This window comes from Stigmatopora nigra, chromosome 19 (assembly GCF_051989575.1).
Source record: "Stigmatopora nigra isolate UIUO_SnigA chromosome 19, RoL_Snig_1.1, whole genome shotgun sequence".
Lineage (NCBI taxonomy): Eukaryota > Metazoa > Chordata > Actinopteri > Syngnathiformes > Syngnathidae > Stigmatopora > Stigmatopora nigra.
Genome location: NC_135526.1, coordinates 4658669 through 4680000, shown reverse-complemented (window position 1 = coordinate 4680000; position 21332 = coordinate 4658669). Strand labels below are relative to the sequence as shown.

Here is a 21332-nt window from a genome sequence, read left to right as displayed (position 1 = left end):
AGGATGGCGCACGCTCTGGTCCCTGTTCGTCTGCTTTACAGTTTTGCGAACAAGTGAGTAGACTTCTCACAAAAGTAATAACTCTATTTTATTGAGTTATGTTTTATAGTCAAGATATTATTTACGCACTGACTCAGTGATATAGCACTTAGTGGTAGGATTGTAAGATAATCACTGTATTCAACTACTGTATTTTCAACTATTTTTCATAGTTTGGCTGACCCAGTGACTAATACTTAAGTGGGACTTGTGCTTTTTTGTCTGTTTTAAGGCTAGACAAAATTCTTATTTATATTATATTTGGGGGGGGGGTTGCAATATTTATGAACGATTTTAGTAATTTTGTTTGTTTGTTTGAATTATTCCTAAATTAGTTCAAATCAATTTTAGTTTTAACATTTGAACTGCATCAAATTAAGTAAATCCTGATATCAGGGTCATGTCCAAATTTTATATTAGGTCGACATATGATAACATAGAATATTATTCATAATGTTCTCGACAATTTTCAAGTGCATAATTGGATTGTTTTCCCACTCAGTAGCAATTGGTTTTGGCTCCACCTCAGAGCTGCTGTCAAGTTTAATTAACAATCCAAATGCACACACACACACACACAAAGTGGTGAGTTCATTATGGGATGGAAATGAGGGCACTAAGAACGGAAAAGTAGATCATTGACGCATATGCATATTCTTTTGAAATGCTCACAGCTCAGATTGGAGATTAAAAAAAAAAAATAATAATCAGCCGGTACCACAGGATTAGTAATGAGGTTGTAAATAAAAAGTATGGTGTCAATTCATGACATGCTTTTCATGACACATTTTTATCCCCAATGGCTGTTATCTAGATTAATGGGTGCTACAATATTTCACATTAACTGACTGTTCCTTCTATTTCCCCTCAGTTACCCCAAAAAATTAATTGGGGAAATCTCTAGTTTTCATTGCAATGACTCAATTGCGGAAAGATAATTCTTTAAGAAAATTTTAACATGGAACTATTTTGCAAATTTTGCACTTAATGTAGTAGAAATTATATAAAATTGTTCTTTAAAAGACTTCTTTGACGTATATTCATTTTCCAATTCTGGGTTTATCACCGAGTCAGACGCTCTCAGTGTGACAATGAGCGAATCGACAATGGAGGTGGTCCGAGGGGATTATATCATCCTTCCTTGCTCCTTCTCCACTTACAGCCCTCTCTCCCGCCTCAACATAATCTGGACCCTGGCTCCCTTCTCCAGTCCAGAATCCCCCTTTCAGGTCCGTAAACACCTTGATCTAATTTTCCCACGTGATGAAATAATTCTTTTCAAAATCTTAACATATTGATTAATGTTCCAGGTGATCGTGTACGACCACGGCCAGATTATTGAAGACCCTTCCCTTATCGGCAGGGTGGGCTTTACAGATCTCCCATTGAGGGCGGATATCATGATCAATGACACCCGTGTATCTGATGCTGGCGTTTATCGCTGCATGGTCAACAATCCTCCAGAGGCAGCGGACCCTGGAATAGGGGAATTATTGCTCACTGTTCTGGGTAAATGGGATTATTATATTGTATTTATAGAATTTAGAAAGTTTTTAGATATAAACATTAGGTCATGATTGCATTCGCAGTTGCCCCATCTCTACCAGCGTGTCGGTGGGATGGCGAGGTGGACGCCGGGGGGAGCGTCACCTTGTCCTGCTCAGTGGCCGAGGGCATTCCCACTCCCGAAATCCGATGGGATAAACTCAACCCCGAGGAAATTTCACTACCTATCAATATGGAGGGTCAGAATACCGTCTTTTCTCTGGACTGTAGCGTGGGAGTTAGTAAAGACAAAAAGGGGCGAGGGGGCAATAGACATATGGCCAAAATATTTCAGGTGGGAGGAGCTGGAAGTTATTATTGGATTGCTTCCAAGTCCCTCCCACTTAAAAGGGATTGGATGTCAATTGCTGTCAATAGGTCACAAGATTTAGAAAAACCAAAAGAAATCTATTTTTCTAAAACGTTTTTTTGATTTCTTATTCCTTAATTATTTACTTTGATAAATATTTATTTCCCCAAAATAGCTCTTCCAATTCGTTTTATTTAAAATCATTTACTTTTTAAAAATTATTACACATTTAAATTTGGTGTCAAATGGGGCTTGTGAAATATTTTTTAAATATTATATTTTATCTATATTTCATCGAAATGAATGCAATAAACATTGCATGAAAAGGTCAAGTGGCTCCCTAAATGTTATACTGTAAAGTACTTGACTAGCAATTGATATTTGCATTTGCTAAAGTGAGAAGATTGCTTCCAACCTTGAGATGATTTGTCAGGCGAGCTGTCTGGTTCCGTCCAAATCATCAACGTGTCAGCGCAGACCTCCGGGCTGTATCGATGCTCCGCCTCCAACCTGCTTGGAACAGAGAACTGCTACATCAACTTGTCCATTTACAGCGGTGCCTTCCAATCTTCACCATTTCCCATGATCCTCCCTGTTCCCCTTTTATGCCTCATTAGTTACCTTTCCTCCACCATCTCCATCCTTGTCAGCAGGTTCTGAGAGTTCCTCCGGGATTCTGCAGGGGGTGCTGCTGACGCTATCAATGAGCCTGATGCTGTCGGCCCTGCTGGTGCTCGTCACGTGGCTTCATCGGACTGGCCGAGATGGTCGATGGAGGGTCTCTAAGGGGGAGGAAGAAGAAGAGGAAGGCTACAATGAGATCCGCTACACCCCGTCCCTCATCAAGCGTTCTTTTGTGTAAAATGGTCATGCTGACTTTTAAATAAACCTTCCAAATGATGACTGATATTTGTCAGACAGGTTGACTACAACCTAATCTCATTTGTTTAGTAAAAACTGCAAATTTAATATATTTTCTCCTCAGAAAATAGAGGGCTCAATCAGGATCCAAGCTATACAGTACAGGCATTATTCTTATGACTTGTTGTCTACCTAAGCCACGGGTGTCAAAGTGGCGGCCCAGGGGCCAAATCCGGCCCGCCGCATCCTTTTGTGTGGCCCGGGAAAGTAAATCATGAGTGCCGACTCTTTGTTTTAGGATCAAATTAAAATAAAGAGTATAGATGTATATTAAATTTACGGATTTTCCCCCTTTTAAATTGATAATTGCTATTTTTTAATCCATATTTTCTGTTCTGAGTTCAAAAATCATTTTGTAAAATCTATACTAGTACACAGCTGTATGTAACATTATGAATGAGCCAAGCTGTATGTAACATTACCTGCGACTTGCTTTGAAGGGCAGCAGAGGGTCAAAGAAGAGGAGATAGGTACCACAAGGTGTTTCAGCAGCTCCCACCGGCAGACATGAAGGTTGCAAAAACCGCTCCAACTGTGAATCTAACCAGATAATGACAATACAGAATGAAAAAGAGCTCAAAAAGTCAACATTTCATGCACCTCTTTAAAAATACCTTACCAGCAAAAGGTCCACGCTCATCTGAAGATGCCCACAAAAGGATGAAAACTCAGCTCCTGATAATTGAGAATTTACAGGGAGAATAATACAGACATGCAAAAAAAAAATGAATCCTAACACTCAGGTTGCAAAGACAAAAACCTTTAATTTAAATAGATGAAAAGGAAACACCTTAAAAACTGTACAGAACATTAAACGTGTACTTAAATAAAAAGCTCCCCTTTTAGAAAAACTAAAAACAAAAGCAGATGGTATTGAAAAGGAAAAGGGTAAAACAAAAAAACTGAACCAAATCCTCCCAAATTGCACATTACAAATGTGAAGGTCCCTTCCTCGCTCATTAGAAACAGACTTAGTGTCTTAGAAAAAGAATACATACACCCATAATTTCCAATCATAATAAAATAGGTTGCTATTTTTTTAAATATACATTTAGATAGGAAACATGCTGTACATGAGGAATCCCTTTTTATTTACTTTCAAATGATCCCCACTTCTTGTGCTTAGCTTTCATGGAGCAAAGTTTGATTTAAAGAAAAAAAACAAAAACAAGGGAGGGTTATTTACTGGCAGCTGCTGTTTATCCGCAAAAAAAGTGATAAATAGAAGAAATAAAAAATAAAAATGCATGCCCAAAGCTAATAACTAGCTTAGTTTGGATTTTAGCAGCAGAATTTGAGCCTTCATTAGTCCAGATGTATGACATTTTTGCAACAAAGGCCTGCAAAATTGCAGCCATTAAAAATTTAAGCATGTCCCAAAAACCTTTCATGCGAAATGTAGCCAATGGATCATTCCCACATTAATAATTAGTTGAGTTCAATACTCGAAAAGAGCCTGTAATCGACCTCCCCCTTTCATCATATTAATTAGTAATCTATCATATTTATATTTTACTGCATGAACTGGTCACTGTGGCCGAACCAAAGCGACTAAAGAGTGCAAGAGGGGGAAGAAAGTAGTAGTAGTTCCAGTTATACACACACTAGACATGAAGGACCCCCTGTTGAGATGATGTAATGGTGATGATACTAGTTTGGAGAGGACAACAAAAAAAAAAACAAAGCAAATTGCCAATTCCACATCAGCACAATACAAATGAATCCCATGTAAGACCATATTCCTTCCAATAAATATTCATCCTTTTGTTTTCAGTTTCCAACTAAAACGCTGGATTCAAGCAGTAGTAGTAGTAGTGACTTGGTGTACTAGTTAATAGTAGCGGGAGGTGCAAGAGCAGTAGTCGCATAGGTGGACAAGGAAGAATCCAAATGCCTGGCTTCCCAAAATCTTCAAGTAAAGAAGACAAAGAAGGAAAAAAGAGAATATTTCTCCGAAGAGAAAAAAAAAAAGCTTTGCTGGAAAGTTTGTGATCAACACAATTTCTCAGATTGGACACAGAGGCTGTAAACAAGCGGCTGGGGTAGGAGTTTTTGTTATATATATATATTTTTGTATCTTTTCCGACCACAGCAGGTAGGAGAAAAAAAAAACTTCTGACTTCTGAGAGGAGAGAAAAACTGAACAAGGCTTCTTGTGGTATTCCTCGCAGTCAAAAAGTGATCATCGATCAACAAACGCCGAGAAAAAGGAAAGCAAAAAAGATCCCTTATAATTGCACTGGCCTTCCTGGCCTGTTCGCACATATACGCAAATCACATTCACACACACACACTCAAACACACTCATACAAACGAGGCACATGGCGCCTCGGACCCCAAATCAAAGCACCAGCAAGGTGACTTTGGGTGTGTCCAGCAGACTGCAAAAGTGGGAGTGTAGGTTTCTCTGTCATAAAAATCCCTGTATTGTAGCTGTGTGTCTGACCAGAATTGGTGGGTACGCAGAGGAGGGGAGGGGGGTCCAATGTGCCACGTTTGGGGTGCCGTTCGTCAGCGCAGGTGCTCTAGTAAAGGCAACTCTGTGGATTCATCAGGCGGTGCTGGGGGGGAGGAAGTGAGCGTCCTTGTGGCTCCCAGTGGGTCTTGGGAAGGACTGGTGTCCTGCTCTGGGGGGACGGGGAGTGGCGGCTGTCAAGGTAAAGCAAGGAAAATTCATTAAATGGAGCATATTTCAACACAAAATCCCTAAACACCAATGAAATTATGCAGAAAAGTCATGTGCAATTATCAAGGTAAAAGCAAATATATAACAAAGGGATTAGAAAAAAAAATCCAATGAATGAAATGGAAATGTCATACAACCTGAAATTTGAATTATATATGCACTGTTCTGAATATGGTGAGGTAAATATTAGCGTTTTCTGCCCTGGTTTTTATTTTTTTGCAGATGAATTGCATAGGGCTTGGTGCAAAAAAAATGACCATCATATTTCCACTAGACCATACAAAGATTTGAAAATGATCAAATAAGGTAAAAAGTATTATTAGGGGAAAAAAACTCAATTTTTCTACGATTAGGGGAGAAAAAAAACTTTTTTTTTACTTGAATACTGTCTTTTCTATGAAGGTAATTCCTACTTGCTGCTCTTTCCCTTTAAAAACAGCACCTTGCGTTCCTCACCTGAGTCCGAATGGCGTGGACGCTTGCTCCATCGCCTTCCGACGTCGCCATTGCGGCCGGACCGGTAAAGCCCTTTCTACCCGAAAAGGTCCACTTCCCGAAATGGCTCTCGAAGTGTAGAACGTTGCCTTGGGCGAAGCCAGCCCGCTGGCTCGCCCTGTGGCCCGAGTTGTCCAGGAAGCCCGAGGGGCAGAAGCGCTCGGGCGCGGGTAGAGGGGGAGGTGCCACCGAGCCACTGAAGGAGAGTTGGGAGTTGGACAGCTGCTGACCTAACAGGCCCTGAATGGAGGACGTACGCTGGAGGGATGAAAGCAGACCCGCTTCCATCCTGCCTTCCGATTGGCCGAGCAAAGCCAGGGGTAGAGGTTGGGGGTGGTGAGGCCAGTTTTGGCTTGGACCAACTGGGTTGTCTGTACCTGAGGTGGTAAAGGATTGTTTTTATGGGTTGACATTGCTTATTGCTATCCCTCCCAAATCCATAAATTGAATATCTCTCAGCAAATCACTGACCTCTACTTCTGCTAGAATAGAACTGAATGATTACATTAAAAAAATGACCCCATAGGGTGACATTTTACAATCATTTACACTGAGCTCATAAAACTAAAAACAAAATAAATGGTTATGTTATAAAATCTTAGCCAAATTATAAAAAAGCAAAACTGTAAATGTTGGACCCTTAGCAGCAATAACCTGAACAGGATAAAATATTAAAAGTTATTAATCACATTTCACTTTTTTTTGGGATTAGTATTTCCAGCGTTTGCAGTGCCAACGTTTAGCTGAATTAATACATCCTTTGTTCAAATTTATCATTGATTTCCCTATATCTGCAGCAATGTCCATATACTGTTGCATTGAGACTTGCCATTAACCATTGGTAAGCAAAAAAACTAACTCAGTTAAGGCCAGCCAATGACTTAATAATTAAATAAATCAGTATACTTTGCTAAGTGGACATATACACAACCCATTCATAGATAAGTATTAGTGCTGTATAACATGTCAGTACATTTTAAATCATCATTTCTTACCCAGGGAGGTTTGTATAGTGGTGATATGTGGCTGAGGAAGGCTGGAAGCTGGTGTGCTTTGGCTAGTGTGAATGGCAACATTGGTGGTGATGGACGCAGAGCCGCCACCGCAGTCCGAATCTTCGATGTTTCCTCCGCTATTGCAACCGGCACCACATCCTTTCTGCATCCTACCGGGAAAAAAAAAATGTCACCCCTGCAGCCTGGTCCCCCTCCAAAAAGCATCTTCCTTACCTGTCCCAGCTATTGATGAGCCAGTTGTAGATATTGTGCGGGCTGACAGGCCCGCCCCACACGGAGCGCAGCTGACTATGCGCGCCGGCGTACGACGTGGTCAAGGGGGACACGTAGATGGGGTATCCGATGGGCTGGTCGCACGATGAGTTGATCATATTCCTCAGGGCCTGCTTGGCGTTCTGAATGCTGCCGCGCTCGGGGTTGCGGTTGCGCAGGAAGACCAGCTCCTGCTGTTGACCGGCCCACAGTCCTCGGACGCACTCTCTGTTCACCTGGAGAATAGAAACGTGTTAAAAGACAATACTTAATATTTGTCTTTGTTGTTGGGTAGTCTTTCCCCAATAGTCAACATCAAAATTGCATTTATGGTGCCCCTCATTCTATTTGTCAGCCTCATTTCGATGTGGATCGGGTGGACACTTGTGTCGCTGTCCAAGCTACCAATTGAGTTATTTAATGTATTTATGTACCATAAGTTGGTTTAGTGTTGTAATTTATCATACCCTGGTTTACTGGAAAAGAGACATCTTGTGGCCCACTTACAATGTTGATTGAATAAATATCACTACATTACAGTCTAACTTTATAACATATTAAATTGTTGATAGGAAGGAATTTGTGAAGATACTGTAGTCTTCTCTCAGGAATATTCATCTACTTGTATATATATATATACTCTGCACCACAAAAAAAAAATTTTGAGGGCATAAAAAACTGCAAAAATACACTAAATTGAGCAATCATTTTCATTATTTCAGAGGAATATTCTGTAAAGAAAGAAAACTAATTTACAATAAGTAACCACCCAAAATGGAGGATGTCCAACCTTGATAACTCGGAAGCTGAGAAACCTCTTATTCAACATGATGATCTTGTACTCGTCGCTTCCGTCGTCCATGATGTGACGCAGGGCGAGGAGCGAGGGCATGTTGGCAAGGATGGCGCTACGCCAAACAGGGTCGCCCTCGTGCGATATTAACATTTTCTCCTCATTGGCCGTGATGGCGTCATATAACACTGCAGGGTCCTCGTACTCATCTGGAGAGGTGAAGTGATCCTGGTTGGAGAGTGAAAGATATCAAGATAATGCTTTTTTTTCTTCTTTTTCTTGTCAAGATGTTTCCCAGATGTCGCTACAAGTGCTTACCTGATGCAACTTAAGGGACATCCTCACTCCGGGCGCCACGACTCGATTTAAAAGGTCCATATCTGCAAAGACCCACTCGTCTCGTGGAGACGTGATGCGAAAGTCTCCCTTAAAGAGTGCGTGGAGCCCGTAGAGGAACGGCTCTAAGCTGTCAAAAGCACAAACGGTTAAGTTTCGGAGGGTCCCCACCATGTTTCTGCATCAAAATGAATCCAGGGCAATACAGGGCGGAATACTCACCTTGCAGACATGCTGTGGGAGGCAGTGCCAAGGGCTCTTCTCCCCAGGATACACAAACCAAAACACAGACTGACTAGAGGGGAATCGCGGTCACTTGTGACAGGCTGCAACAAACATGACATCCGAGTTAAACCAATACTGATGTCTCCCCTCTTATTAGTACAGTCAATTGCAAGTTCAAATGCCCGGGCTGCGTACCGTTTGACGCCTGCTGTTGCAATACTGAATCCAGTCCACATAGATCAGGCAGAAGGAAGCCAGCGTGATACCCGAGGCCCTGTGATCGTAGTCCTCGTCAATGTTCAAGTTGAAAGTGGGGTCGCTGTCCACGTAGTTGGGTGCCAGACAAGGTCGCAGTGCCTCATGGATGGCCTCATTTGCCAACCACTCCTCCAGCTTGGGTGATCGGCTCACGTAGTAAATGATGCTCTGATGGAGAAAGCAATAATGAGGCCTTAACTTTTATCGGTCATTGAGAGGGATAGAATCAGAACTGCTATAGAAATGAACACTTTTTTTTTTCATTCAATCCATTAACTTTGGCATATTAACACTTACAACACTGATTTTAATGACATACATTAACCCAGTGTTTACCGTGAGCAATGGTCAGGTACATTGTAATATTCAGAGAAAAATCAATGTGAATATAACGATTCATATTGGAGGAATGTTAAATTATAGTTTATAATATTACAAGATTTAAATTGTGAATCACTCATTTGCATCACAAATGGGGCAAAATTAAGTGGAGTTTTAATTCGACAGGCAGTTCAAGTTTGTAACGCTTCAGTTCATTTCGGATGTCAACGACACAGGGATGAGAAGGAATCTGACCTTGACATAATACGTGATGAGAATCTTGCGCAAGTCAAAGACTTGCAGCATGGAGGCGGCATTGTTGTCACTGATGCTGTACCCTTCCAGCACATACTTGGTAGCCGCTACTTCCCAGGCCAGCCAGCGCTGGCCAAAAGCGGCATTGAATGACAGCATGTGAGGCAGGTGACCCGGCTCACAACAACAGCAGCCCTCATCCTCCTCCACGCCTTCTGTGATGGCTTCCACCTCCCTCTGTTGACAGTAGGTGCCTGCCAGGCAGAAGGAAAGGAAAGACGTGCACACGTGTGACACGACACGTGAGCTCAAAAATAACTCACCCTTTCATATTTTTTTTAAGCCTGCATTTAAAGAGAATTCCTCAGTTTTGTTATTGGATCGGCAAAACATATCTAGAAAAAAAAACCTAACAAAAAAAAACTGACCCAAAGTAATCAGGAAATTCCAGAAAACAATGAAAAAAAAATGCAATGCATTGATGTACTATCAGGAAAAAAAAAAAAATTCTAGTTGTTCAAATGGAGAATGTGAATGGACGCTGCTGACTGACCTCTGAACTCCAGACCCCTCAGTTGGAAGGTGACAAGGCCGTTTCCAATCTCGATGATGTGCACCAGCGCGTTGAGGTAGTCGGAGGCGAGGATGAAGCAGTCGCCCGTGTTGTAGTTTCCCCAGCGGCCCAGCAACAGATCGCCACACAGACTGTGCTGCAGTGAACGTGTCAGGTGCTCGTAAAATATGGAGTTCAGGTTGTTGTCGTCGGCACCTTGCAAAAAAAAAAATAAAAGATTGCGGCATGGCAACAGTTAGCTTGATCATGGTTTTAAAAGAAAAAGGGGGGGTCGGGAGAATTGTTTAATAGAGTTACAAGCATACCCGGGTTACGGTCTAGCTGAGTGGCGAGTCTGGTATTGGAATGGTCAACACGCTTGGTGCTGTCAAAACATAATCACATAAGCAAAAGGGTTAGAAAACAACCACATTGAATCAGTGAATTAAAGCTGCGGAATATAGATGACATACTTGTAATCTCGCTCCCAGAATTTAACAGGCCTAGTGTATGAGGTCACAAACACAGCGCTGCCTAGGACTGGATTTAGAGGGGTGGAAAAGATGGCCGAAAAGACAGCTTGTACAAAAAGAACGGCAGAGTCTGCAGAAAAACTTAGGTTAAGGGTCATCTAGTGAAGAAATGGAGAATTAGCTGATGTGTCATCTTTGCAAGTTAAAGGATACGAGGCACTGCAAAAGGCTGCGCGAAGGCGTGGAAAGCTGAGCCCCATGTGATCTGCCAAGGGGCGATGTAAGTCAACACGAAGCGTAATTTATACAGCAAATCCCACATCTAAAAAAAAGAAAGGGGAACCAAGGTGCATTGTTATTTTTTGATTAAAAAATGCATGTAAAATGATGTGTGTGTGTACTGACCTTGCTGAAAAGGATGGACATGAAGTAGTAGTCGATCAGGAAAGTCTCGGAGAAGTGCGGGTAGTCAAAGTGGAAGAAGAGCGTGGTGAAGCATAGTGTGACGTACTGGTGCGAAGGGGCGCAGAAGGACGAACGCAGCAGCTTCATGCCAGCCACCGAGATGAAGAGCGCTCGGCTACTGGAAAACATGGCAAAACATAGGATGCATGCAAAATTCCCCAAAAACAACATTTCCTAAATCAGTTAATCAGTTAAATGTGTATGGGTTAGAGAAAAAAAATGGTGTGCCAAAGGGTTAAGAGAAAATCTCACAAAAACATAACTAAAGGATGAGTGTTTTTCTTGCCATCCCTCCTAACTCAAAGGGATTGGACGTATATCCCCATCAATGGTCACCAATGACATTGTGCAATATTGAGGATGACTGTTTGTCTGACTTACTAGATATCCAGATCTTTGTGATTTTGGCCCACAGCGCGTGCTTCAGTCGTAAGGGAGTTGAGCACCACTGCCGGGTAGATGAAGTACTTCTCCACACATTGAAGCCACGCGTACATCTTCTCAAACCACATCAGCTGCGCGGCATCTGGCATACATCAGAACATCTTACTAAATAAATGCATGTTGTAGTTTGCCACATTTCAGGACTCGGGGGGGGGGGGGGGGGCAGGAAAGAGCACTTGTCGAGGATTCAGTATTACAGACTTGGACCATAGCTGAAAATGAATAAAATCTTAGAATAAGACCACTCGGATAATGTTAAATTAAACTACTCTGGTTGACATTAGAGCTTAATACCGAGACACGGAAGAACTAAAGACATCCAATGTGCTTTACTGTGACTTCTTAAAATGTGAAGCAAGTTCAAAATGAAAAAAAAATAAATAAAACATCTAAATTTAGTGCTGGCACACCCGGTGAAAATCCCTGGAAGATGATAGAGGTTAAATGCATTTCTCAGCAGCACGTCAACTTGAGACCTCACTGCTTTTCATTTAATCCGCAGTGAAGCCTCCGGAGGGAGATGCTGATAATGACTCCTTCTATTTCACAGTGATTGGAAGCTCAAGCGGATGGACGGTAATGAAGCGCTCACCTCGGACTTCGAACTGACTGTACTCTTTTGACCGGAGCACGGGGTGAGCCAGGCAAAACCAAGGAAGTTGTTTACGGAGCTGAGGCAGGAGATAGTGGGTAATACAGCCGACAACTCCCGCCAGGATGTACAAAACGAGGCTGAGGGCAGGCTGACGAGCAAGAGAAGAAAAGAAGAAGTGAGAAAGTGCCATCAAATCAAGAAATAAACCCATGCTAACCTGTAGTGCAATGAAAACTGTGCTGGCACTGATGGCAAAGGTTATCACAGCCATGAGGGGACACATGACCAGGTCTGAATGAAGAATTTCCTTCTACGGTGGAGAAGGGCAAATGATTTAAAGTGAATGGTAATCTGAAATAAAAAGCGTAACGGTGAAGGAGCCTTGATTTGTACCACTGAGTTGCGCAGCTTCTCTGGAAGAGGATCTTTGATCTCCACGGGGGGGTCTTCAGGTATGTGATTTTCCAGCTCGGGGAATAATTTGGATCGGACCAACGCCCTGATGTAAATGAAGCGGAAGAAAAAAAATAGTATGGCTTGAATTCAAAGGTCAGAATAGACAACACACTGATGTCAGAATAGACAACACACCAATAGCAAGGCTTGCAATTACATTTAAAAATGAAGAAAATGGATACACACATTTTTAAATGTGTTTTTTGTGTGTTTTAAACAGCCAATGGAAGTTTGCTAGTTGTACTTCACTTTCCTTTCAGTTTTGCAACTTCTAAGTTTATAAAGAATACAAATGCTTAGAAAGCAATGTGATTCTGGTTTAAATATGGGCTTTTATGCATTCCAAAACCGGTCCTTTTGGTTAATTGACAAAAACAAATTCCTCTTATCATCCAGTGACTTTGTTTTCCAAAGTTTTATAACAAGTGAACATTGTGATTACTGCAATAACAAAAACAATCTGGAAAAAAAATGAATAGTTTTCCTCCACTTTCCACACAATAAACCAGCTAAGCATGCTGTAGAACAAAAATTATGAAATAAAAACAATAAAAAAATTGATGCATGTTCCATGCAAGTGGAATATGTTGTTATTTAATCCTTGTACTGACCCCAGGATCGTTGGATCGCTGCTTTGGCGACTCAGGTGGTAGGACAAGGCTAGCAGCAATCCGCAAAAGACAGAAAATAGCACTGGCACATGGGCGTCTCCCCACGGTGCCTTTGAGGGGGAAGAAAAACAGAATTCAACCCTTCAAGCTTTAATTTTAGCGACTGTATTGAACAGGTTTTCATTTTGTGCTCACATTTATGGCACCCAGACAAAATCCATAAAGCAGGGCAGCTACCAGCACACTGCGCAGGAGGCTGAACAAAGACGAGAGGGGACTGGTGGTGGCTGTGGTGGAAGAGAAAAGAGGGTGGATCAATGGATCTCACAATGGAGGTATACCAAGACTAGAAAGGTAGTACTGGATCCACATTCTTACCCGTTCCGCCAAAAATGTGCATGTCGATCTGCTCCAACAGACACATGATAAAAGTATTGACCTGAGGTAGCAAACCAAACAGGAAGATGACTGGGAAGCACAAGGCGAAGACTGTGATAGGGCGAGAAAACCCAACAGGTTATTAATACCTCCCACTCACAGCACTGTCAGTTGGTAAAATGTCAAATTGAATGAAGTGTAAGGATTTACCCAGAAGCATATCTCTGATGCAAAGCAGAAATTGTGCGGAAAAGAAGGTGACGCCGTAAAGGGAAAACGGTTGCAGGCTGCCGGAGCGGCCAGACAAATCAAAAATCCAGATCATCACACAGCACAAGCAAAAATAAACAGGCCGACTGTAGACGATGATCCAGTTATGACCCTGTTCATCATAAAGGAGTATCACAACTAGGTGAAAAGGAAAGTTCTTAAAATAGGAGAATAAAAACAGGACTTACATGCATGGGAGAGGCTGCATCTGGTTGGACACTCTGAAACATGAGAGGATTTCTTTAGAACTTTTGTTCATTTCACGTGTGAGCAGCTTGCATATGCAACAAATAATACCTTAAGTAAGGAGTATTGGCAACTTGCAATGACCAGGCAAAACTGGAAGACCCAGATGTCCCTGAAAAAGCCCTGAAGCAACAGTTGGAAGCCCAGAAAAGCTACCAGACTGGCCAGCACCACAGCAAAAACATTTTCTCCCACACGGCGGTTCCTGATGAAAGAATGATATTTTATTTTGGCAAAAATGTCACACATTCTATTCTTACACCTCATCAGATAGTTATAGGCCAATGAAATTGAGGAAGCTGAATAAAAACAACAACATAAAACATTCATATTGTGTTCACACACAGTACGCATTGGGGTAGTTTGTAAAATTGCCTTTGAAAACACTCCTATAAACACAACATATCCTAAAAATAAGTTATACTGTACAAATCAGCTCGCTTTGTAGAGGGTTGCAAAATATCACACCATATTTCTTACCTGTCCAACAAGGCTAGAAGCGCTAATCGATCATAGCGGACCCTGACCCATTTCCCAGGCAGGACCCAAAAGCGATAGTACTGTTTGGGTTTGGCCTTCTCCTCGATCATCAGCGTGTTCTCCTGGGATTCCTGCAGAGACTCGTGATCCAGGTCAAACTGGAGATAGTTTGGGGAGCAGTGCATGAGTTGGAGAAGATTATTGTCCTGAATAAAATAAAATAAATAAAAATACACTAAAAGTACTAACCTCAGGCATTTCCAATGGCACCCTGCGCACCTGCATGCCCTGTAGGACCACTGGTCTTGGTTGCAGCATGGACAAGACAGGTGCACCTTCCTGGACTTCTGTGGAGGTGAAGCTTGAGGATTGAGACTGCCTCTCCCTCTCTCTGCAAGGATTGCATTATTGCATTACATACTCTGCATTTTTTTTGCAGTTTCTTACAACGTAATCTAAGCTTGCATAAAGATTGAACTTACTGAACTGGATCTTCATAACCTCCACCCGAGGGTCCAAATGTGTAGGATCTCTTCACTCCTAATAGACAACAAAATAAGTGTCGAAAAAGAAAAAAAAACAAATCCCTACGTGCCTGCTTGACATTCTGAAATAGTCCGTCTTTTCCTATTTAGCTGACAGACCTAAAAACCGCATTGATCTTCTTGTTAATCTCTACGCACTGAAAAAAAGGAAAAGCTTCCGAAAACGTCTTGCTTACTCTTTGAATGTCACAAACTCACCGCTCTCATCAAAAAAATAGTGCACGGCCCCTTCTGATGTGTCGTCGAAAGTGGAGGCCTCATGAATGCCGCTGCGGGGGAGCAGAAGTGATGAGGCAAACTGTAAGGCAGAGGGAAGGTTGCGAGTCCGAGAATGTGAGGAAGTCCGAGCCCTTTGGAGGTCCTGGAGGCTGATGGTTTTAAAGAGAGGGATAACAACTTTGCTATATACATTAACTGGAATATGACAAACTATTTTCATGCTTTTCGAAGCAATAGCTTAGTGGCACCGACCTAGGAGGAGATCCCATGGTGGAAGGCGGGGGTGTCGGGTTGGTTCCTGCGTTATGTCTCCTGCGAATGGCTTGGGTCCTCTTTACGTTGCCGACCGAGTCATGCTTGGCGCCATCTTCGGGTGACAAAGCTGCAGAGAGGTTGACTGTTCATAAATTATCATGCAAAATACTGCCATTCTGTAACATTTAGTTTTCAGAATGGAAGGATATTTAAAAATAAAGGCACTAAAATTGCCATTGGCAGATGGAATGTTTACAATACATGCCAAATCAGATTTCCTAGCCAATATGCAGCACGTGCCTTATTTGTGTGTTGATTTTCTGTAGTAGTTAAATAGGATTTGTGTATTATTATAGCTAACACATCAGATTTGGTAGTGACAAACCACATAAGAACAAGCAAAACAGAAGAATTTCAAAACCCGATTTGGCTATTCTTAAATAAGAAACACAAAAATCATCTCACCTCCTCCAACCGCCCCCTCTTCGGTCAACTCTCCCGCTCGCCAGCCCATCTGATTGCCAGTCCAAGAACCTCCAAGAGAATCGAGCCGATGAGGGTGGGACAGCGGGAAGCAACCGACCTGGAGAGTTCGGGCTTCCAAGTCCGACTTGGAAATAGTAAGAGGACGAGGCGCTGGGGTGGAAGTGGAGGGTACCGCGTGCGAAGCAGAAGGCGGAGTGGCCGCGCTGCTTTGACCGGAACCCGCCCCGTCCATACTGAGCACCCTGGCGTGAGTCTTAGCGCTAGCTGTGCTGGAGGAGCGCTTGGCAGCATGGGAATGTGATGGGCAAGTGGGTTCCGCTAATTCGCCTTCCCGTGGAGTAGGAGGCCGAGCAGTCGGGGGAAGCTGTGAGCCGGCGCCGGTATTGGCCAGTTCTGGAGAGTAGCAGGAGGTAGAGGAACTGGAGTCTTCGTCTGAGCTATATTGTCGCTGAGAACCAAGGCTTGAAGCAGCGCTCATGTCGCTCCCATCGTCCTCATCGCTGGAGTCTTCGAAAAGACTTTCACTGTAGGCCTTGGCGCCGAGTTTGTTGCGCACTGGGATGTAATCTCTGTGTTGCCGATGATTGTGGTGACGCCTGTAAGAGCCACAGTCAAAACTACTGCTCGCGGCGCCGGTTCGCCTTCTTGGAGCTTTCCGCCGGCCCGGCTTGTGGCCCACGCTGTTGCCGCTGGCCCGCAGCAGCTTCAGGTCCTTCGGCCGTACAACCTGCTGACCGGCTTGATCGGCCAGCAGGAATGGGGATGAGGATATGGGCAGGGACGGCTCAGAGGACACTGAGCCCAAGGCCAGCCTGGAGGACACTGAATTGCCCTGCCGAGGCGGAGGTAAGGGGGGGACGGGAGCAGCCGTCTCTAAATCACAAACATCCGAGTGGCCGCTAGTGGACGGGGAAGAGTCGGGAAAAGTCGGGGGTTGTGCAATCGCGTCAGACTGGACAGATGGTAAATCATCTCCTTCCACGAGTGTTCTATCCAGCGCCTGACTGGGGGAGAGGTCTTTGGACGGGGAACGCAGCAACACACTGTCCGACAGATTATCTGTATCACTGTCATCCTGTCCGGCCGTCAGCCCCGTGTCCGCAGGGCGCCATTGGCCTCCCGTCGGCCCCTTAGTACACCCCGCTCCATCCGCGGGCTTGGGTTGACTGAGTGAAGGGCTTTCCAGTTGAGTCGAGTCCGTCTTTTCACTGCGGTAGCTACTGACAGTGCTCAGTGTCTCACGATCAGTGGCGGCGGCACCGCCACTGAAACAGCTGTCCGTGGAGCCGGCGGCCAACGCCACCCCACTGCGACAACCCGGGTACTCGGTCCCAGGAACGAACACCACGAGATCGAGGCACAATCCCAACAAATTTTCACTCAGTTCTTCACTCAGGCTACTTTTTATAAGAGGACTGAGCGGAGTTTCTCCAAGACTCTCAGACTCGCCAGATGGCCCAATGGGAGAATAAACTAACGCATTGTCCTCTGGAGTCTTTTGTTTTACCACTACCTCGTGAAGTGGCTCTTTATCTCCTCCATCTTCTTGACTGGAAGGTGAAGGGGGTACAGAAAGATATTCCCCTGGTTCTCCAAATCCGGAATGTGCGCCGGGGAGTCCCATAAGACCTGGGAAATTACCTCCCAGTGCAACAGCAATACAGGACTGGACCACACTTGGAGCACCTTCAAAGAGATACAGATCTTAATCGCATTAAAATAAACTTGGAGCCTGTCCTCATTAGTTAAATGCAAATTATTTATGGGTTCTACTAAACTCCCAAGCATGGGTAATATCCCTTGCGATTGTAGCGAACACAAGACTTACTGATGGTGTCCTGAGAATTCTGATGCAGGATTTCACGATGAGCAGAGGTAACAATCACATTATTGCTTCCTTGTTCTCGCATGAAATCCTTGATATCTTCAGTAAACATAGACAGAAAGGTTCAATTTACAGATTGACACAATCTTGATACTATGTAAAAGTATTGACTTCTAGCATGGAAGGATAAAACATACAAACCCTTTGTTCCCCCTGAATCCTCAAGTTGAGGCAAGAACTCCTGAATGGACAAAAATAAGAAGAAATGTGACTTAAAGAAAAAGGTTGCAGACTAAAACGGACAAGCTGATGATCTTACCGACACTTGGTTGAGTCCAAACAGTGAGTGCTGTGAACTGCACCTCACAGGAGGTGTAGAGTTGACCTTCCGAAACACAGTCATTTCCACACCCGCATGAATATCCCTGGTGCAAATGAACAGGGTGTACAGTTCATTGCCAGGATACTTTGCTCGGACAACTGGTTTGCAATCGACAAAATATCCCAATATCCCAGACATTCGCACATTGCAGAACATGCAAGTGCGACTTCAGCGCCAGACATATTGGAATTACTGACGGTAAAATGCACGCAGAAGGACCCAAACACAAAGATAAACCTATTTTCATTATTCTATACTTTTTAAATGTTTTGCAAAATCAAAATTTCAATTAATTAAAAAAAAAACATGATAAAAAAAGTCTGATTGAAATAATTTGGCTCTTATTTCTTTTTTTTTTGGGACATTTTATATGGATTTTTGCCTGAATTGCACTCACTCCGGATATGGGACAAGGGTACTCCTAAAATGAGGCCGACGGAGGTTGGCAGCTCTGTATAACTCTTAATTCATGGCACATATCACTCACTCACCGAGGTTGACTCCCATCAAGACCACCCGAGCCTTCATCCCCTTCGTCTGTTCTTTGACCGTCGGCCGTGAGGGAGGCCCGCTTCTTCTCAACAATCTCCCCCAGGTCGAACATGGCGTGCAGTCGGTAGTTTACCACTTTGATAGTGGTGAAAAAGATGGCGACAGCAGCAGAGTACAAGCCTGCTATCACCAAACTGGCAGGGAAAGCCTATAAGAAAGTGAAATAAGTTATAGAAAGGTAAGCGGAAATTTTGACCTAAAAAGCTTTTATGCATCATATAACGCAATATCTTTAAACATCTCACAAGTGCTTAACAGGATCAGCTCCACAAGCATTTGTTTAGTTTTTTTTTTAAATGTCATCACACAAGGGTAGCAGCGATGGTACATAATCATTAATAAATTCACTTCATTTTAGAATAGTCAGTCACATTTCAGTGCAAATGAGCTTACCATGTAAAGCAAAAAGGGGAAAGCTAGTAGAAATATCCATAGGTAGAGATGGAAGCAGTTGGAGAACGTGCTCTGATGGGGGTCCACATACCAGCCTCCCGTAAGTGAGGCCCACACCCCTTGTCGTAATATCTGAAGCGCCTGGGAGCCCATCTCTCCACTTTCAGGGGGAACCCACAGCTGAATAAGCCGCTCCAACCTGGTCGTTCACAAAACTGTGGACTTGTAGCCACAGTGTCTTTGTGTCTATGATGGCATTTCCATTTGAGCAAATTAAGCAAAACTGTCTCATGGAGAACAACACTTTGCAGGCTTGGCTGTGTGAACGCTTCACTTAAGGTCAGGAGTCTTTGCGCATCTTGGCACTGATATGTGCTCCTTCCCTGCACAAATGATGCAAAGTGTAATCCTTGAAGGGTATTCAGGTGAGTAACATTGTAGCACTTTGGCAACCAGGCAAAAGTGAGAACAAACATTCATCTGTAAGAGAAACCAGAACATAAACAGGATACATTAGTACGAAGAGAAATACACAAAAGCATTGGATGATGCCACATAACATTTTAAGGCAACTTTTAGGGTAATTATATGGATCAGAACAATGAATGGATGCATGCAACTCAAAATTTTGAGAGGAAAGGAACATTTTAATGGATGCACTACTCAAATGATAGATTCCAACATCAGACTTTTTGGTAGGATGCCCTCTACTTACTTGCACAACATGACAAACTTAAAACTACGGCTTATTGGACAGTTTCTATGAAAAAAGTTTGTTTCTGCAACAATTCAGATCTCAGATCTCCACAACTCAGTTTGTCCCAACTACATACATGTCATTTACTAATAAGCATTAGCAAGCTAACCTGGCCTTTCCTATATGACAATGTTTGTTTGGATCGGGCCAAATTGGAACAGATCTTCGCACCAACACCTTCCAATCAACGCGAATATATTAGATCATTAATATTCAAAGCCAACAACAACATACCAGCTGACATACGGTGTTAGACATGACATGATTTGAACTCAAAACTGGATAATGCTAGGCCTCCAGTGGCCGCGATCCAATCTGTTCGCTGTCACCATCGTTAGATGACTAAAAAAAATCTGGTAAAGACGCCAGCGATACCTTAAAGTGTTCGTTTCAAATGTGAATGTGAGCTGATTTTGTCTTGAGAAGGGATTAGATATGCGATCGTAGTTAAAACGCTTCTCACATTTGAATCCCAGCACAGCGTCCAGTTAGCTTTAGCTGTCCAGCTTGTCTCGGATCCTTCTTCCGCATCCACTGGTAGAAAAATTCAGATCGCTTTCCTTCCAGGTTACTAACAAATAAAGCCCACCATCGCCCCTTTTTGAAATGAAAATTAGTATGATGAGACTTTTTTTCCGGCGTCGCAAGAGGCTAATGTAAGATTTGGCTAGAGTCCGCGATCTTCTTTGACATTTGGAGCGGATGAACAAGCCTCTTTACCGGGGATCCCGTTTCATGGTGGAAGTCAAGCCAGAATAGGGAGTTTGTTGAAATGTTTCGGAAAAGCGATCTTGTAAATTTAGCTGCTAAAGTGCTAAGCCAACAACTAGTTGGTCCACTCGTGCGCGAGCGCATGCACGCACGCACAAGTGAAGAATCAGTGCGTAATATTCCCATAGCGCTGATTGGTCAGGTATTATGACGTCACGAGGCAGGCCTTTTTGCCTCACGTTTAACACTTCAACTCCCACTTTGTAGTTATACATGTAGTACTAGTATATACAATTCTTTCTCTATTCAGCAGAGGGTAGTCAAGGAGCAGATTATTCATTGCTGTTGCTGAAAATTGGTTTCTGCCCTGCAGTAATTCAACCTGTAGAAATGTATTTATTTAGTGCACTTGTTTGGAGTTTTTGTGTATTTTATCCTGCTCTGTGCAATGTAAATGTGCTGTCAGAATTCTAGAGCACAGCAAAAAACATGTATAATTCATACAAGAAGCTATAATGTATTAATTATCATCAATGCATAAAATATATAGCGTCAACTAGCTGTGAAGGGTGACCTCTTTAAATCACTATATTATGTATTTTTGTCATTCATGTTTTCATTTTTTAAAATTCACAAATAGCAAAAATATAAACATGAAACACACTTCATTTGATTATTAGTATTCTTTTTTTAATTTGAGTTAAAGTGTAGACATCGGCACCCAAAGTCTGAGTCATTGCCTGAGGAGAAGAAGGGATTACTGTTAGGCAACAAGAGCGCCAGC

At 42.9% G+C, this 21332-nt stretch overlaps 2 protein-coding genes across 5 annotated transcripts in view; one reads left to right on the top strand and one right to left on the bottom strand.

Annotated features, from left to right (window-relative positions):
• The window catches only part of LOC144212734 (immunoglobulin superfamily member 11), a 2920-nt gene extending 119 nt beyond the window's left edge, over positions 1-2801 (top strand). Inside the window, exons 1-6 of one of the 3 annotated variants that reach the window (XM_077740838.1) lie at positions 1-53; positions 1114-1268; positions 1350-1548; positions 1629-1784; positions 2328-2450; positions 2545-2801. The exon at positions 1-53 is cut by the window's left edge and continues 106 nt beyond it. In XM_077740838.1, coding sequence (XP_077596964.1) covers positions 1-53; positions 1114-1268; positions 1350-1548; positions 1629-1784; positions 2328-2450; positions 2545-2756 — 898 coding nt within the window. In that variant the 3' untranslated portion in view covers positions 2757-2801. The remainder of the gene's footprint in view (positions 54-1113; positions 1269-1349; positions 1549-1628; positions 1785-2327; positions 2451-2544) is intronic. The other 2 variants (XM_077740839.1, XM_077740840.1) reach the window with 2 other exon arrangements.
• A 758-nt stretch (positions 2802-3559) lies between these two features.
• LOC144212712 (pecanex-like protein 3) lies at positions 3560-20694 on the bottom strand. Of its 2 annotated transcripts, none has more exons than XM_077740796.1 (36): positions 20301-20694; positions 19081-19560; positions 18627-18835; positions 18073-18178; positions 17955-17994; positions 17757-17852; positions 15908-17614; positions 15440-15569; positions 15167-15336; positions 14906-14963; positions 14673-14814; positions 14424-14581; positions 13995-14148; positions 13886-13918; positions 13638-13809; positions 13428-13538; positions 13245-13336; positions 13050-13159; positions 12376-12481; positions 12200-12292; positions 11980-12130; positions 11325-11469; positions 10884-11061; positions 10692-10800; positions 10479-10608; positions 10332-10390; positions 10006-10221; positions 9453-9706; positions 8814-9044; positions 8616-8719; positions 8376-8523; positions 8055-8285; positions 7226-7500; positions 6992-7161; positions 5958-6373; positions 3560-5464 (listed from the first exon to the last, which is right to left on the bottom strand). In XM_077740796.1, the coding sequence occupies exons 2-36, from the start codon at positions 19231-19233 to the stop codon at positions 5327-5329; spliced, it is 6795 nt and encodes a 2264-aa protein (XP_077596922.1). In that variant the 5' UTR covers positions 19234-19560; positions 20301-20694; the 3' UTR covers positions 3560-5326. The 2 variants fall into 2 exon arrangements, with proteins under 2 accessions (XP_077596922.1, XP_077596923.1); XM_077740797.1 differs by having other exon boundaries at positions 10884-11058.
• Positions 20695-21332: the final 638 nt, after the last annotated feature.